Genomic DNA, 19030 nt, shown 5'->3' with positions numbered 1-19030 from the left:
ACTTCATAAAAATATCTCTGTTGAATACATGATGGTTAAATCCCCCAAGCAGACAGCAGATTCTCTTTTTCATACATTTGTTACTGGTTAGCAAGGAAGGGTAATTATTAAAAATAGTCAAATGATAAGAAGCAGTATTATCAGTCCACACATCAAATTAAATTGGAAATGAAAAGAAATGTCATCACTGGTGTTTTCATAAAACATCCCAAATATCTTAACATCTAGCAATACACTGCGTCATCCAGATAACTGAGTTTAAGACTGTTAGTTATTATTTCTAAGTATAATGGTTGACTGAATAAAGCAAAATGTAACTCTTAGAAAATGTGTGCTTGCTAAATTATTAATCTCAATGATCTAGCCATTAATCTCTGTAAATCCATATTTAATATTTTATGTTTATTTAACGCTGCACTTAGATCCTGCTCTTGAAAATAAAACTCTCTTCAGGTAGTTTCAATAAAATGAATCACAGAAAGACTCACAACTTCATGCTTTACTTTTATGTTGGAAATAAAGCAAGGCCAACCTGTGTTTGTTTGAGTAAATTACCTTAAGAGTGTTGCTGACCTTGGTAATGACCCAGAACAAGTTGCACTAGATGGTCAAGGTGTGGCTAGTCCGAAACTGCTTAAAGTGTAAATTACACAGTAGACTGAAGACTTAGTATCACCAAAGTCATTCTAGAAGAAATCCCAATAATTAAAAAAATTACTTTGCAATAAAATAATATTTCCATATATATTGGATTAAATAAATACTTTAAAAGGAATTTCCCACATTTCTCTTTTTCTTTACTTAGGTGGTTAATAAAGTTCATTCACACTATCATCTTTCTCTGTGATAATTTAGGGTGGCAAGGGTTGAATTCAACGTCAGCTAAGAGTCTGATCTCCAAAACCCAACTGGAATGTTTAATATTCTTCTGTCTTGCATCTCCAAATGGCCAATTCTTTTTCAATTACATTTTAAATTTTTATTTTTATTTGATGTATGTACATGTACATGTGCATGTACACATGTATGTATGTCTGCATTTGAATGGATGAATGTGTGTATGTGTGTGTATTTGTGAGTGTGTATGTGTGTGTGTACATACACTTGTGCCACAGCACACATATGGAGGTCAGAAGCCAAGTGGGATGAGTCATTTCTCTATTTCCATGTGGACCTGGGGGATTGAACGCAGATGGTTGGCTTTCTAGCAGGCATCTTTTCTACTCACTGAGAGATCTTGTCAGAAGCCAGTAATCTTAATATGTGCAACTATCTCTTCTAGATCTATCTCTCCCTTGTTCTATCACTCAACGCAGCTGTCATTTTATATGTGCTTGAATATATGTGTGACTGTGACACATGCACATGTGTTTTAAATCATTATAGTTTGTGCTCTAATGAGCTACCACTACATTTTATGACGAAATTAATAAAATAATCATAGCATTGTCTCCAACACTTTAGACTCTAGTATGGAAATGCAAATATAGTGGGATATCATTAGAAATCTAGGAAATAAACCAATGAATATTACTTCTTGGCTAAAGGGTACTTTTTAATAATCATCTTTAATATAATAAAGTAGGATCCCTGCCCTAGTCCTCACGGCTGCCAACAACTATTAGCTTATGGTACACTGCTCAGACCTTGGGCCCTGTGCCCATCCTGTCATCTTTCTGTCTGGACCAAATATCTGTGTGTCCAAGGATTTACCAACCAGTGGCTGCTCAAATGTATTCACTGTTTTGAAAATTGTCTTCGACTCCTCAAGGTTTCTAAACTGTATCTCCATGCACTATACACAGATATACTAACTTGATGTGTTAAGAATACAAACTCTTAAGCATTTATCTAAACTATTTCAACATGTTCTCAGCATACCTCAAATTTATCAATAGTATACATAATAGTTTGATGTAAGTGATAAATTCCCATTGCTCTTTTTTTTTTAAGAACTACATTTAGAAAATATGAGAATATCTTAGGTTAGTTTACATTCTCAACAAAAGAAGGAGGCAAAAACAAACAAAAAACAAAAAACCATTAAGGCACATAAAACCATTTCTGTCTACTGTAATCCAGGGGCTAAATTACTATGATGCATCAAAAAGTTAAGTCCTACTAGGTTGGCAATTGAGTGTACAGTGTACACACTGGCTTTTAGTCCTCATGCTTTTGAGCTGTTGAACAAAGCCCTTCTTGGCTCACAGCTGATCTCGATTGGAGGGGTGAAAGGATATACACTATACACTTTTATAAAACCATTATGTCTGTGTTCTGCAAAACCTCTGCCACATCCTCACTGCTTTCTGGTATTTGGCCCTACAGATGAAAAAAGTCATAAATATAGTCTTAAAAGTTGCTTTTCAGTTCAAATTTTAATCAGTATAATAGTACCTTAGTAAGAAATTTGTCTTTTGCCGGGCGGTGGTGGTGCATGCATTTAATTCCAGCACTCGGGAGGCAGAGGCAGGTGGATCTCTGTGAGTTGGAGGCCAGCCTGGTCTCCAAAGAGAGTTCCAGGAAAGATGTAAAGCTACACAGAGAAACCCTGTCATGAAAAAAAAATTGCCTTTTATCTTCAAAGTATTGTGTTCAACAATAGCTTGGCTAATACACTGTTTATAAACCAAGTAGTAGGATAGAACGCCAGCAGTTTGACAAAGGAAACAGAATCCTCAAAGTGAATATCCTGAAACAAACAAACAAACAAACAAACCAATAACAGCAGAGCCCAATTATATCACACAAGGGCACATAAGGCCACACTCACTGCACTACCTTGTTGTGCGTTTGTTCTTAAGTATATTTTCTCTCTTCAGCCACAGCATAAGCTCTAACTGAGCAGGAATGTGTCTTAGGATTTATTTACTGCTTCTGTTGCCCAGTTCTTTGCCTCCAGTCTCCATGTCCTCAGGACTCAGCAGACACTTTGATGACACCAGAAAGGCTGATGCTTACTGAGGCCAGGTTAGTGAACCGTGGTATACCACAGAATCAACATGAAAGATCATGGCTGATTTTTGAGCTATTCAGGTATTTCCTATTAAAATTTGCTTAAACTAAATTCCAAGCGGCTCTCCCTCTACTCCAGACTCATTTTCTTTGTAAAATCAACAAATATTTTAAAATCTTTTCATTTCACATTTAGTAACTTTGTCAATGTGTTCTTGTTATTATAAAAATGCGTACTATATTTCACTTAGTAACATCTTCCATTGAAGAGGTTGTATGAGCATGTTTCACCATAGATAACTACATAAACAGAATGAAAATGTACCAGTCATCCCTTTGCTTCTTAAAGTGTATCATGCAGACTCACTCTGAAGGCTTGCTCCCCAGCTGTTAACTTCTGTTTATACCTTTACATGGATCCTTGCATTAAGTAGGAGAAATTTCAGACAAGTGTTTAAAATGCAGAAGTATACTAAAAGAACCCACTTTGATCAATGTTAGTTTTAACATATTTGAGAGTTTGTTTATTGTTGAAGTAGTTGAAATGTCACCGTATTTCTTCAACATTAATTCTAACTTAGCTGAAAACATTATGCTTATGCCAAGGTAGCAGTCTAAAAGTAAGTATTATGTTGGAATTCTCAACAGAGTTTTCTAGGAATATGTAACCAGTTCTTCACCTGAATTCATTTTTATGCTAAAAGTGCTTTTCATGTTAAAAGTGCTTGGGGAATGTGGAGCACTATTATACCCTCACAAATATTAGACCATTTGCCTTGGATACATGAAAATGCACAGATGTTTACTGTAAAAGCTTTTTGTATACATTTATTTTCTCCCTTCTTCCTGCATTTAGATTTTTCTATACGGAGGTTTCAAAATATCCTAAAGTGTCCAAAACTTATTTTCCTATCTCTATGGCCATCCTTTATCCACTTTGCTCTTTATTCCTTCTTTTGGTCAGTGATAAAACAACCACCCAACAATTAAGACAGCAATCCAACAGCCAAAAGTTCAAGGTTGAACTCCTTTTCCCTCAGTTTGATCAGGAGGGGACTTGTGGGGCCTAGAATCTGTCAACAAAAGAGAATACTGGTTAGTTGATTTATCAAATCTTATTGAACTTCTCCTATGTGTCAACCAATGAAGTGGACAAGGGAGGATGTTTGGCTATGCTGAGCCAGTCTGTAGTTGGACTTTTCTTGTTGATACTGTCGGCCCCCTAACAGTGACACAGAGACTTATTAATTATGAAAGCTCAGCTGATAAATTAGGCTTGTTGCTAACTAGCTTTTAAAATTTAAATTAACCCATATTTTTATTAATCTGGGTTCTACCACATGGCTTTTATCTCTATCCCATTTTGGGTGTCTGACTCATTCCACATCTGTCTGGCTACTCCCCTTCTTCTTTTCAACATCCTCTCTGCCTCAAAAATCCTGCCTAGTTATTGGCTTTTGCTAGCTTTTTATTAAACCAATTACAGTGACATACCTGCGCACAGTGTAAAGCTATGCAACAGCACCACACATACAAGCAGATGTTAGCTGTGTAAACAAAATATATGTAATCATAGGATTCATGATATAAAGAGGGTCGGAGAAGGCTGAAAGCAGGGAAAAGAGATGTAGAGTAGCCACTTCTGTTTTAAATGTTGTATCTGACCAACACCATTCACTGAGGAATGCTCAAAAGCCACTATAACATGTCTGTCACAAAAAAAGAAACAATAAATATTTCACAGTTTTTTACTGAATCAGAGTCTTATCATAAATACCATTGGGATCATTCATTATAAGCTTTGGGTAATGAAATTAAATTAAATAATAGACAAATAAATCAGGAGTTCAGCAAAGAGACAGAAGCAGAAAACACAGGCGGATGGGTTATTTCTCCATAATAACATAATAATCAGAATAAAGTAAGATTTTCCAGAAAAGATCAGAGAGAGAAATGAAAAGATACAACCCAAGAAAATACAGTAGCATTTGTAGGACCTACAGGAGACCCAGCCAAAGTGGGGACACTCAGCAACACAGAACAATTCTATGTATGTAGCTAAAGTCTACTTTTAAAGCAACATTATTTTTTAGCCACACAAATGCTGCCTTACATAGAGATAATGCTTTTATCCTCAAGCATTTTGTTTATATTAATAGGATCCTCATAAAATGTTCTCACATCTTTCTCATTTCTTTCACTAGTTGCAACAGTCAGGAATAAAGAAAATGCATGAAATATATTTTAAAGTTTTCTCTAATCTTCTTTCTCCAAAGAAATTAAAATGAAAACTGTGTTAGCTTGGACCTTATTTCTACCATCATTTCAAATCCATCATTTAGGAGAGTCAAAACAGAAAAAGAGTATTCCTCAAGTGAAGAGAAGGTTTCATACCACTGTTCAGTCAGAGAAGACTATAAAGCTTAGAATCTCCACCAGAATGGCTCAGTGAGGCAGTGGGATGTTTTCAAACAGTAACCGGTACTGGAGATGAAAGGGAGTGGAGACACTGAGGCTATTTATGGAACAGCACCATTAAAATAAACAGAAAAATGCCTCACATTTTCTGTAGGGCAGGGAAAGGTTACCTGAGCCTGTGTGTTGGTTGAGCAGAGATAGCCAATAAGAAGAGAAAGTTAGAGACAGAAGAGAAATGAACCCTAGTCACCTAGGTCATGGAGGTAATGTTATGGGAAAAGTAGAACCATAAAAGCAATGGACCAAGCAAACTACACCCAGACCCAGGGCACCTGAACAAAGCAACACATCTAGGGAATTGCCACCTTCTCGATATGACAGACAGCAAAGTTGGTCTTATGCTGTGGGATGTTCTGTATGTCAAATGTGTTGCTCTGATTGGTTAAAATAAATAAAGTGCTGATTGGCCAGTAGCCAGGCAGGAAGGATAGGGTAGGCAGGACAAGGAGGAGGAGAATTCTGGGAAGTGAAGGCTTGGGCAGGGAGAGACTTCCAGCCACCACCATGACAAGAAAGAGATAAGGTAATGGTAAGCCACAAGCCACGTGGCAAAGTATAGATTAATAGAAATGGGCTAAATATAAGAGTAAGAGCTAGACAATGGTAGGCCTGAGCTAATGGCCAAGCAGTTTAAATAATATGAATGTCTGTGTGTTTATTTTATAAGTGGGTTGTTGAACTAACAGGGCTTGGCAGGGGCTGGAGAGAAGCTCTCCAGCTACAGTCTTACTGTTGTCTGGAGTGGCAATGGCAGTCCTTAAGCTTCATTCAACTACACCTGTTCAGAGACATGATTCATGATGTTCTCAGTGCATCGATCTACCTTTCCATTTATGATCTATGGTCAATCTATGATCATCAATCCATATCATGAGCTGATGCTAAGTCAAGTTATCTGATACTACAAATGAGTTGTTTTTATTTTCTAATTACAGTTAGATTTTGTATGTACCCTTTCCTCATCACAATTTCAGCCTTCACTTAAACAAAACATGTATAATTCCTCTAAATTGCGACCTGCAAGCTCCCAGTCATATTTGGGGAGTCAGATTTTATACATTTAAAACACTTTGAAGAAGTTTATAGCCATCTCCATCTTCTTATGCAATTTCTGTGGCTGTTTTCTGCTTTGATTGCAGAACCGAGACCATGTGACCTGGAAATCCTAAAATACTTGCCATCTGACCTCTACAAAAGTGTTTCCAACCCCTGTACCTGACCCAACTCACTAACCATTTTTTTTTACAAACTAAAATATGTAGGTTGGATATGTGCTTTGTGCACACACGAGTTACTAAGGATTCTGAACCCAATGGGGTCTAACCTACAGTGCAAAGATAACCTCTTGTTCACTTCACTCCTGATTATATCTATGAGCTTCAACTACACAAGTTCATTTCCAGTGGGGTTTGGTTCCTAGTAAGTGTTGAAGTTTCTGCTTTACATCCATAAATTCTATAGATATTGGTATTTCCAGCTTATGAACCTGGCACAACTATCAAACATGTAAAATTTTCTTGATGGCTCAAGGACATCATCATTTTAAAAACCAGTAACTGCACAGGACATGATCTAATTATTTCTACTGATATATGCAGATAAGCTGGAACTATTTGCACCTATCTCAATAACAAGCCTGGAAATCAGTATAGTAAAAAGAAATCAAAAATCTAAAAGTAGATCAACCATATGGCCTGGCTATATCACTCTTTCATGCTCACCTGCAAGCCTCCATATCGACCTATCATTGAAATCTTCACATTGCAGTGTTTATCACACCCTAGCTAAGCTATGAAACCATGTGATGCCTAATAACAAAGGAATTGACACAGAAAATTTGGACTAGACACAAACTGAAAGTTTCTGTCTGTCAAGAATGGAGTCATTTGCAGGAAAATGGGTGCAAGTGGAAACAATCATGTTCTATAAGTGAAGCTGGGCTGAGGTAGAGAACACTTTATCTAGTGTGCATTATTTTACATAGATTCATAAAATCATGAATGCATATATGACATGAAAATAGAAATGAAACTGTGTTGGGGAACAAAGGGACTAAGAGAGGGAGAGGGGAGACAAATGAGAAGTTCTAGGTATGAGAGAATGTGCTCAATGGTATGAAAATATCCTTATATAATGCAGTATGGTGCATTGAAAACATGCACTATACAATTTTTTAAAGAAACAAAAGAAATAAACAATAACAACAAAAACCTAAGTCAGATGTTTGTTTTCATGAAAATTTCTAAAGCCTTGAAACATGGAGGGAGAAATATCTCCACATCTCACTCTTCAATGCCCTCTCTGCTCAAATCATATGTTAATATTCTGTGTGCAGATATGGGAATCACCTAAGCAAGCAGGATAGAATTACATAGTAATTAAAGTCAAGCGGTGATCCTTTATTAACTACCAAAACCTTAATGGCTTGTTTATATATATATACTGTTACCGTCATTTAAGCTTTTGAGTAAATTTGTTGCCTATTTATTGGTTCATTTGGTTGCTTTCATCACAATTAAGGGTGCTTCAGCAACATTTCATAAAAGGGGGATGTTGCTATGTTGCATACTAAATGTTCCAGTGAAATACAGAACTGTGAGCCTCTTCTTCCATAAGGTGAAGAGTTGTCCAACTCCTGTTCACAGTCATACTCAGTGACTGTTTTCATGCTTAGTCATGTTGCAGCTCATTTACAACTCCAAGAATCTTAAGGAACATAAGCTGATGATATATGATGTATATGTATACAGTTATTAACAAAATATTGCACACTTGAATACTGTCAAGTAGATTTAAGTGCACTTACCATCAAAAGTGTATGACATGATACATATGCCAATGAGTTTGATTTAGCCACTACATATTTTGAAAAATGTTGCACACAGATACATAAATTTCTGTTAATTAAAAATAAATAGCTAATAAAAATAGTTTAAAAATTATATGAACTATAATTTTTATTAGACATATGAGAATTATAATGAAGTATAAAAATTTCAAATCATACTTGGTACAGCACTACATGAGTCCAAAACTTTCATGTACCTTTCATGCACTTCACTTTACAAGACAGTAGGTACTGAGATAAAACTTTAAAGTCTGAGAAAATGTCACTCTAGTGATGAAAGGCAGCTCATGTGCCTCTGCTATGGTGCCTCAACCAATTTCTCACCTGCCAATATGAAAATCAACAAACCATAGGTCCCACAAATCATAAAAAAGAAAACACTAAGATAATATATAGATGTAGTAGGCCAGGGTGAATATAGGAAAGATGATATATTATGGTATGTATCATCAATGCTTGCAGTGAAACAAAACAGAACATGCTTCATTTTTGTTATGGAGGAAATCCTCATGAGGACATACTGCTTCCTGTATGTGAACTATGAGTCTATGCCTTTATTTATGACTTACATTTATTTGGTCCTGAAATACTATATAGAGAGACAGAATGTTTCTTCCTACTGCATCTGTGTCAGATGCTTTTTCTTGTTATATATGATCCCTTTGTGCTTTTGCTGAAACTGTCCTAGTTATTGTAAAGGGTTTGAGTTTTTCTGTTTGTTTGTTTTCTTGAAACAGGATTTGGAACTAGCTCTGTAGACCAGGCTAGCCTCAAACTCACAGAGATCTGCCAGCCTCTACCTCTAAATGCTGGGATTAAAGGCATGTACCACCACTACTTTGCCATTTTAAATTGCTTTTAATTCTGAAATGAGGATATCTGAAATGACTTAGTGCTATAAAACCCTACCCAGCTTTTTCTGACCCTCCACATTTCCTTGTGGAGACATCAGAACAAATTAAGGATACAATATTTTCCATGTTGAGTGACAGAAAAGCTTCTAGAGTTAGAGGGACATAGAGAATAGCAAGTGGCTTTGGGCACGAGCATCTGGAGATTTTGAACTAGAGAAGTCCTTCATGCCTCTATTGTCATCTTGAAAACGAACTAACACAATCAGAGTTAATGTTATACAGGCAATGAGTTTACAAGGAGTCTGGTCCTACCACACCTGTGGCCTGGCTCACTCCTTAAACCAGTACAGTTTCAGCATTCAATGTGGAGAAGCCATGTTTCTCTCTCAATTAAAATCTCCTTCTTCTTTCCCTTCATTCTTTCTTTCCTTTATTTATTTATATTTTTTGAGGGTTTGCAGTGTCTCATGTAGCCCTGGCTAGTTGTGAACTCCATATGTATCTAAGAACAACCTTGAATTTCTGATCTTTCTGACTCTATCTCTTAAGTGCTGGGGTTACAGGTATGTGCCATCATATTCAGTTTGATATGGTGGTGGTGGTAGAACCCAGCTCCTCAGGCCTTCAAGGTAATCACTCTGCTGACTGAGATACATCCCCCACTTCTGTGCAATCTTCTGAAGGTTTCCCTACACCCTCAGAATTACAGTCAAACTCCCACACATTTCTTCCTGGTTCTTTAACTAGTGGACATGTGCATCCTAGCACTTTTACTTTTATTTCATCATTATTAATTTATTTAGTGTGTGCATGATGGGGCCATGCATGCCACTGTCTGTATCTCAGGTCAAAGGACAGCTTTGTAAAGTCTATTCAATCCTTCCACCTTTACATGGGTTCCAGGGATCAAGCTCAGGTACCCATACTTGTGCAGCAAGTACCTTCACTCACTGATCCATCTTGCCAGCCCTTTATTTTATTTTCTTATTATTCTTTTTATAATTCTCATTTCTAATTCTTGAGAAGAGCTTTCTTTCCACTGATAAACTTCACTCTCTTCCCTCACCACCCCCAAGTTCTAAACTCCTATTCATCTTCTCTTTGATGGAAAGCCTTTCTTGGTCTCTCAAGTCTTTGTAATGTTCTGGAACTTATCACACTGGTTCCCATGAGAGCACCTGCCACACCATACTGTGCATTCACCCTTTCACACTTTAACTGCGAGATACACTTCTCTCAACTAAAAATCTTGCACTCAAACACACCATATAAAGCAGGATAACGGGGAGATAGATGGGCTTGTTCTGCTAACAAGGTGATGGAAACCTGGAGCATGTTCAGCAGCCTTAAAACATTGCCCCCTTGATGCCTAAGGCAAGTCTATGGTCTTGGCTTTGTCAAATGAATCAGAAAGTCAGCTGGAACTATTCATTTCTATTCTCTGTTAGATCAAGAGCTCTAGGACAGCAGGGACTATGCATGTGTTATTCACGTCCTGCTAGAGAACTGAACATCAGCACAGGATATGGCAGATATCAAGAAAGCAAACCAGTCATTAAATAAATAGCTGTTGCAGCAGAGCTCAGTGAAGGATTTGTAATAAGAACTGTTGGTGTCACATTCACCTTTAGAAGACAGTTGAACTCAAGTAAAGAGTTGCTTCAAAAGAGGTTACCAAATGAGTCCTAACTTACACCAACTCATTTCAACCCTAAAACTTTCCAGATCCCTGTAAGAGATGAATAGTAAGGTGTCCAAGAGTTATAAACATCCTATACCTGGTTCACAAAGTGCTCCCATCTTAATGAAGAGAAAGATCTCAAACGATGTTCATAAACTCCTTTGAAATACTATTCGGATCATTTCAAAAAGAAAACTTCAAGTCCCAGAAGGAACAGCATTTGCATATGTCTCAGTTCTCAAGGAGGAACACAGAAAACACTCTTATCCTTCCAGACTTTCCGAATGACAATGGGACAGGATTTAGAGACCACAAGTCCTCAGAGTCCTGCCTGATAACAGGCTAAACTTCTGGCTGACTAGAAGAGAGCAAGGACTCTGGATTCTCCTCCATGTTTGGCCCCACTGTTCTGAAGCAATTTGGTTTTATTTTTAGTCACTTAAAGGAAAAAAGTCCTTCAGACAGAAATCACTTTAAGTCAATACGGCTCACAACTTAGCTCAGGACATCCTCCACTGCACAGCAGCTAGGCACCCCAGGGCCCTCTACAAGGCACAGCATCCAGACATATCAAGACACCCTACAATGCACAGCATGCAGGCAACTGGCCACCCCTCAAAAGCACAGCTCTCACTTGAAGGGGATAAGAGAGAATATATTCTATAGCCAAATCACCATAGTCCAGGAACATATATATATATATATATATATAAACCCCAAATTCCTCACTCCAGTGTGGAAGTGGTTTCCTGAGGTTTTCATAATAACAGAACAATGCAGACCATGAATGAGGACACTTTAAAAACACATCAGTGGAGACATAAGGCAGGTGGGTGGAGCAAATGGGCCTCCAATGCAATCAGCCTTTTGATTTGTGGTGTCTGTCAATTCTAAATGATTTGCCTAATGTTTACAAAGATGTTAGGTCAAGTACAAAGCAAGGCTATAAATGGCTATTAACAGGACAAAAGAGGGCCCCTGATAATTGGGCTCTGAACCTGCAACATTCCAACCTCTCCACAATCATTAGAGTTCTAAGCAGTTAATCAGTCTTTTGATAGGTCAGTTGGAGGTGGTGATTTTTTTTTTTCAGGAACTTTTGTTCATAACCATTGTGTGTGTGTGTGTGTGTGTGTGTGTGTGTGTGTGTTGTTGTTGTTGTTGTTGTTGCTTGTGTTCATTCATGTGAATTTTCGGATGTATGCCAGTGCACTCAGGTGGAGGTCATAGTACAGCCTTGGTATTTGGTTCTTACATGGCACAATCTTGGCCCTTGCCTTCCACTTGGAAAAAAGGCAGAGCCCCCTCCTCCTACATGTGCCAGTATTGCTCCCCACAAACATCTGGAGATTGTCCTCATATTGCCCCTGCCTCCCTGTAAGAGTTCAGGGAGAGCAGACATGCATATCAAAGAAGATTCCGAGGTCTCCAACTTGAGTCTCTTCACCCACTAAATCTCCCCAGCCCTATATCATTCTTTTAAAGAATGTTAATTAAGCACTTCTACCCATTCTGTTAGAAGGACAAAGCCAAGCTGCATTTAAAACAGGTAAACTCAGATATGCATTATAAGGTTTGAATCTTAGAACTGAACAGAACTTATACAAACGAATGCAAAATTTAGACACTCCTGTGGCCCTCAGCTCTCAGACACTTCCACAAGAGAAAGTTTATATTTTTCTGTTTTGTTGCCATCCCGTTTCATCTCTGATCTCTAACCAGGATCAGTATGCTGTCATTTGTATGCCTCTAGAAAGCCATGTTGCTTAAGACCCACACTTGCTGCTGTGGAATCCAAGACAGCACAGTCCAGACCCTGTAGATCTTGCCCCAGCAAGTGATAAAGTTGGAGACAGTCCCATTACTGGGATATTATCCAATCAGGACAATCTAGAATTGTTGCTTACAAGCACCATTTGTACTTTCATAAAACAACAAAAGATCGGGACTTGAAGAGGGATTTTTATTCTTAAGTCTCTAGGCAGAAACTACTATCCAGGTAGGTTTTAGAATAATTAATAATGTGGTTTAGCTGTGACTATTTTCCTTTCTGGTATCAGTCAGAGCATCACCTGGTGTGAACAGTCATTATCACAGAAGTGTCAACTGATAGACAGTAAAATAAGATATGACTTCTAAATTAGGATCTGTTCTAGATTTAGAGACAGGATTAAAGTAAAGCATTTTGAGCAGAGTGATTAATAGTATGATTAAGAAGTATAAACATTGAATTAAGTGTTTAAAATCATTGTAATGTATTCTTCCATAGTTATAAAATCTCATTTGGATCAAATCTGCCACCTTCCTCCAATGGCTACCTTTTGCTACTCTGAATGGAAGGATCTGGAGGTCTTGTTTCACAATAAGAACATATTGTAGTAGAACATTCCAGAAGACCAAACGCCTTATAAGAGGAGCTTATAATTTATTAACCTATATCATTTCTTAGATTCCTCAGTATCTGTGCTATTAGACACAGCTGATTAAATCCAAGTTTTTTCTGTCAGGTTGGAAATAATCAAAAACTTTCATGCCCCTTTTCATGAGGCATCTGACTTTATCCCTTATAGTTCCTTTTTCAGCCACCAAATTGGCCTCAACCAACAGAATTTCAAAAAGCAAACACATAGCATTCAAGTGTGAATGTAGCTTTATCTTCAGATCTTCCCCACATCTGCCCAACCCAATTCAGGGTTTTCAGTGGCTATTGACCACATCTTCTAATGACCACAAATTAGCATTGACTGGATTTTGTTTTCTGTCTTTCCCTTGAATATATTTCTCATGTATGTCCCCACCAGATGTCTGTGCTGTCTTCATCTGAGAGTCACAGCAGGAAGACATCATTCTTAACAAGCCACAAGGAAGACTAGGGCAAGCAAGCTCCAGACGCGCAGCCTTTGAGCAAGGATTTCTCCCTGATCTGCATTAGGTATTTCAGCAATATTTAGACCTCTCCAAAGACATTTGCATCAGCCTGTGAACATTTCAACATGCCATTGGAAGCCATTTCTATGAGACACCTGTCCCTCCCCTTATGGTTCCTTTCTTGACCCCAACATTAGGCAACCAATCAGGGCTCGAAAGAATGTACAAAGATTGTCTCCACAAAACTTTCTGGCTGCCACTCAACCAGTTGTTTTCCATTATCACCAAGATCCCTTCAAAGAACATTTTTAGACTTTTTTCTTCCAATCACACTCCTGCCCTGTGGTATTTTAATATTACAGATCTGTTCATAGATAGTGGGCCTTTGGTAAAACACATACTACTATAATACCTAATATTTCAACTTTCAACCCTTACTACTCAATCTCACCTCTTTGAGCTATCTTTTCCCAGAAACTAACAAGCCGTTATACATTATGAATGTTAGTATTTTCTTATTTAATTATGTCTGGATTTTTCCTACTTTCCAATTTTTTAAAAAAGATTGTTAAATAGAAAAGTACTAGGCAATCTTGTGTGTGAGTGTGTGTAGTGTTGTAGTAACTGTGAAACAGCTTTAGCTAAAATATGAAGGAATCTAGAGACATCATCAATATTTTGAGAAGTTCCCATGTAGACAAGAGCTCCCATGTATACAGAGTTCTAATTTAAAAAATTAACATGAGAGTGTGTTCTTCAACAAAAGAAGGTGGTGGGAAGACTAAAAACCGTCTGAGCTGTCTGATTGGATTTGGGTCAGAATCTTGAGTTAATAAGCAATAGTTGCATACTTTTCATTTTCTGTCCTTGACTTCTTGAAACCGATACTTGGAAGGATTACAAAATTATGGCTATGAAGTCATGCATCAACATGATGGTTAGTTAACTCTTTGAAACCAAAAAGGCAAATAAAGAATACTTAGTAAAGCTGAAAACTCAAAGATCTGTCCATCCTGGAGACTCTGCCTAGCAAGACAAACTAGTGAAGTGCACTGAGACTCAGGCTTCTTGCTTTACAGTTGAATGCAAAACCTAAGATGAAGGTCATCAAAAATAGACTATTATAATAGCTTTAACTGCAGTTAAAACACTGCTATCCAGTAGGGAATTGTGAGTTTTGGGGACAAACATCTTAACACTTCAGGTAACTTGAAGACACTGCCATTGGGGCTACCTGACATCAAAAAGTATAGCAATGTATTTTTCCACTCAAAATTCTAGAGTCTGAATTTATGATATATCAAGTAAAAGATTCCTAAGTGATGAAGGTGTCTACAATGAATTTGCTAAGATGGTCAAATGTTGCCAGCTCAAACACTGAAGCCACCAAGAACAGCTTGGTGATATCCTTGGTGTTTGGGGGCAAGGCAGCGATATGGGAGAAAGTGGTGGCTGTGGGCACTTTAAGCAAGTGAAAGAGAATGAAATTCATGCAGGAAAACAAAAGCAGTAAGGCCTTGGGCCATTCCATATACCAGTGGCAAGAACTGCTCCATGCTGGGACCACAAGCTCCATCTGAGGTTAAGCCCCAGGAGGAATACAAACTCAACATGGAGTCTCAGGGATCCAGTGACCCAGGTGTCTTCCACAAGACAAAAAAACAAATAGGTCTGCTCAGGACCTTGCTTACGACAGCCATTTCAGGAGCTGGGAAAGCCTCTGCACAAAGGAAACCAACAATAGAAGCCAGGTCCCCTGCGGTACAAGGAAATTCCAGAAGCCCTGCCTCCCAGACTCTTGAGTTTCTGAGTCTCTCTGAACTTCAAGGGAAAGCCACTTGAGGGACAGGACAGAGAGAGCCGCAATAACTTCTCCAAAAAATAAATGACATATAAATTGCCAGTTTGCTGCAGAAATAACCACAATGCTGAAACGTGTCATTTCTACTCTTCTCACTAAAATAAATAAATAAGAATTATGTCATCGAGTAAAGGCCACTGGACTCCACCACTTACCACAATGCCTGCTTTACTAGTGTTAGATTAGCTTGACCCAAAGTGAGCATTCAGTTTTCCAACACTGGAAGAAAGATACCACATCCTGGTATCAGCTACTCCAGGACACATACCTACCTACGTGACTTCTAAGATGCAGTGGATAAACCCACTTGACCTACCATACTGCCTCCCATGCCCCCAGGACACTTCACACTCTTTAGTACGGTTCTGGCAGGAGGAGCTACCGTAGCTCTGGGCGAAACAGGAGAATCCCTCCCCCAAACAATGCTTTTGGTCTGAGTTGAAAAATTTAAAAAACGGAGGGGGTGGGGGCGGGGTGAATGGCCCAAAGAACCCCGACAACGACAAATGTGACCTTGTCAACGAAGAATACAAATCAATGAATCCCTTACCGTCTCTCCTGAGATTGGCATTGCGCAAAGCTTTGATGGATGCGCTCTGCGGAGTCGCAAAAGTGTCCCGATAGCTGCAAAAGTTCGCACACACAAGAATGGAGATGAAGAAGAGTCGGTGCATTTGGGATCAGCGACCTAGGGATAGCCTCGTTCCAGAAATAAATATATAAATAAATAAAGCCCACCGGGTTGGGCCGGTGGACCTCTGCTACACCACCCAGCGCCTTCGCTGCCTGCACTGCCCTGCGCTGCCCCTGCTGTCCAGCTACTCGCCCAGCTCTTCCCAAACTTCCTGCATGCTGAACTTTCCAAGCGCGTGTGGATGCCGCACTTCCTTGTAGCGCTGACCAGATCAATGGGGACCGGACAAACAACAGGTTGACGTGGGTTCGCCCCCCTCCGGTGGCCGGCGGCAGCAGCACAAGATGCAGGGGGCGGGCTGCGCAGCGTCTGGCCCTCCTAGAGCGCAAAAGCTGTGGACTTATTCTGCAGTGGAGCTGGGAGCAGGGATCCCAGAGTCCTGGCTCAAAGTCTGGACCAAAGCAGCGCTGCCATTGAGCATGCCTAGTTTGAAGATCGGCCAGACCCTATCTCCCAAGATATTATAGGCGGTCAGGAGGAGTGGGGGAGGATAGAACTTCTCAAGAGTTGAGTGCTAAGTCCTCCTGCCACCTAGCTAAGGTGCTGGCCTTGGTGATGGTGTATCTGGGGAGCAGAGCTGTAGTGGAAGTGTTTATTGTACTAGAACCCAAATCAGCCTACTGAGTGGAGACTTCACTGTACTCTCAGTGGGAAATGCCATCACTAAGAAACCCATGCTGCACTTGCCTTGAGGCCCCAGTCTGTAAGTCCGGAGTTGATTCACAAGTGATTTCGAATGATAAATAAGGGAGCCAGCTTTCCTAGGCACACAGATGTATTTGTAATCTCTCCTACAGTAACTGCAGTAACCCATACATACCATCAAGTTAAGTGAAATAGCAAGATTCAGGGTGAGAATCAGGGAGTGTTTGCACAACTTAAAGGCAGAAGGGTCTGCCAACAAATGGAGGCCAGCCTGCTCTACATAACCCTTTTCCAGGTCAACTAGAGCTACATGATGGGACTTTGTCACAAACAACAACAGAAAATGAATGAATACGTAAATAAATTAGATGTAGTGGTGCATTCCTATGATCTTAGTGCATAGGCAAGAGGACAAGGAGTTCAAGGCTATCCTAAGCTGTATAGTGAACTCCATTTCAAGGCCAGCAAGGGCTAAATGGAGACTTTATCTAACATAAAACAAAACAAAATCCTATCCCTTGCTTTCTGGATTTCAAATATGTGCATATGATACATGAAGTGGAGGGGAATATTTGGGCAAAGGTCAAGAACCAGCAGGACAAAGGGAAACAAGAGACTATCAGATCCCTGAACCTCTTTTTTTCTTTACATAATGCAAATGGCAGTTCTTAGCTTGTGTGACTGTGTCAAGGGTTAGATGAAATAATTTTAGACTATGATTCTTGTTTGTAGCTGAATCTAAATCCAAACATACATATTTCCTCAACTGTTCACACATCTATAAAACAGAAGTCCCAAGCTCCTTAAGGCCTTCCAGTCCTGAAAGTTTAAGGTACAGGATATACATGATATCCACTCACTAGAAGTGCTGAGACAGAAGCAACTCTACCATATGACACTGAAGAGGATAATGACGTGGGTCACTTCATTTCGGTAACAGCACTATTTTTCTTAAGTGAGTAAAATGGAACACAGTAGCTAAGAAAGTTCACAATGAGGTTCATTGAAGCCGCCCTTGCTTCATGGACAGCACTGTTTTAGGACTTCATATTATTTCTGTAGGCCACAATCAAAAAGTTTGAAAACTTTTGAGGGGGGAAATCTGATAATGTTGTTTCAAATTATTATCTACTCCTAAGGGAAACATAAAAAGTAGGTTTGCAGGAGATGGCACAGTCAGTAAGGTGCATGGAGACCTAGGTTTAGGTCCTAGCACCTGTGTAAAAGCCAAGAACTGTGGTGTACATTTGAAGCCCCAGTGTAGTGGAAGGCAGAGATAGGCATGTCCCAGGGGTTTAATAGGCTAGCCCATCTAGCCTAATGGGCAAGCTCATGATTCAGCCAGAGACACTGTCTCAGAACCTAAGGTGGGAAGCAACAAAGAAATACAGTGTCAATTTTTGGGCTTCACACACACACACACACACACACACACACACACACACACACACGTTTAAAAATAAGCATAGGTTTTCATTTCCTCATTTACTTATTTGTCAAAAAGCAGTTTTTCTTTTGTTGCATTCTTATTCTAATTATCTTGAAGTTGAAATAGCAATCAAGATATGGTTCTTAATCCTTTGAAGCAGAGAGACCAAAGCAAATGGATACATGCCTGCACTGATAAGAGAAGAGGAGCCAGAGACAGATAAGTTGAGGGCTAGCCAACCCATTTTCTAGACATAGCTAGAAATGCTGGTTGAATTTCATACTTAGGTTCAACCATGAGGGTGTAGGAAGAATGAGAAAATGTGCAGTGGATTATGTAATTATTACAAGTATCAAAATGGTCAAAGTATGTCTCAATTTCATATAGAATATTAAATTTGAAGTATTTATTTAAAGTAGTGTTAGCCAAGATACTGATGCTGGAACCTTTTAAGTCATGGTAATACATGGTTGCAAATACTATGACTGAGGATATTCAAAGACATAACTATCAACATGATTTTTGATAGCAATAAATATTGAAATGCAGCAATAAGACACAAAAATCAGGCACCTGAGTCTAACTAATTATTTTGAACCTTGTTTCAGCATTACTTAGTAACTAACTTTTACAAATTAGGCCTGTTATGGCTACTAAGGCATATTGTGCACAGCATAAATTTAAATAAAAGTACTCTGAGAGTGGGAAAGCTCTGGT

General features: G+C 38.9%; 1 protein-coding gene across 5 annotated transcripts in view; it reads right to left on the bottom strand.

The window, feature by feature from the left end:
- Positions 1-16478, bottom strand: part of Pdgfd (platelet derived growth factor D) — a 225821-nt gene extending 209343 nt beyond the window's left edge. For 3 of the 5 annotated variants that reach the window (XM_036191666.1, XM_036191667.1, XM_036191668.1), the window contains exon 1: positions 16096-16478. In XM_036191666.1, the coding sequence (XP_036047559.1) occupies positions 16096-16219 (124 nt within the window). In that variant the 5' untranslated portion in view covers positions 16220-16478. The remainder of the gene's footprint in view (positions 1-16095) is intronic. The other 2 variants (XM_036191669.1, XM_036191670.1) reach the window with 2 other exon arrangements.
- Positions 16479-19030: the final 2552 nt, after the last annotated feature.

Source organism: Onychomys torridus, chromosome 7 (genome assembly GCF_903995425.1).
Source record: "Onychomys torridus chromosome 7, mOncTor1.1, whole genome shotgun sequence".
Taxonomy (NCBI): domain Eukaryota; kingdom Metazoa; phylum Chordata; class Mammalia; order Rodentia; family Cricetidae; genus Onychomys; species Onychomys torridus.
The sequence above is the reverse complement of the archived record's forward strand: the minus strand, read 5'-3'. Positions and strand labels throughout refer to the sequence as shown.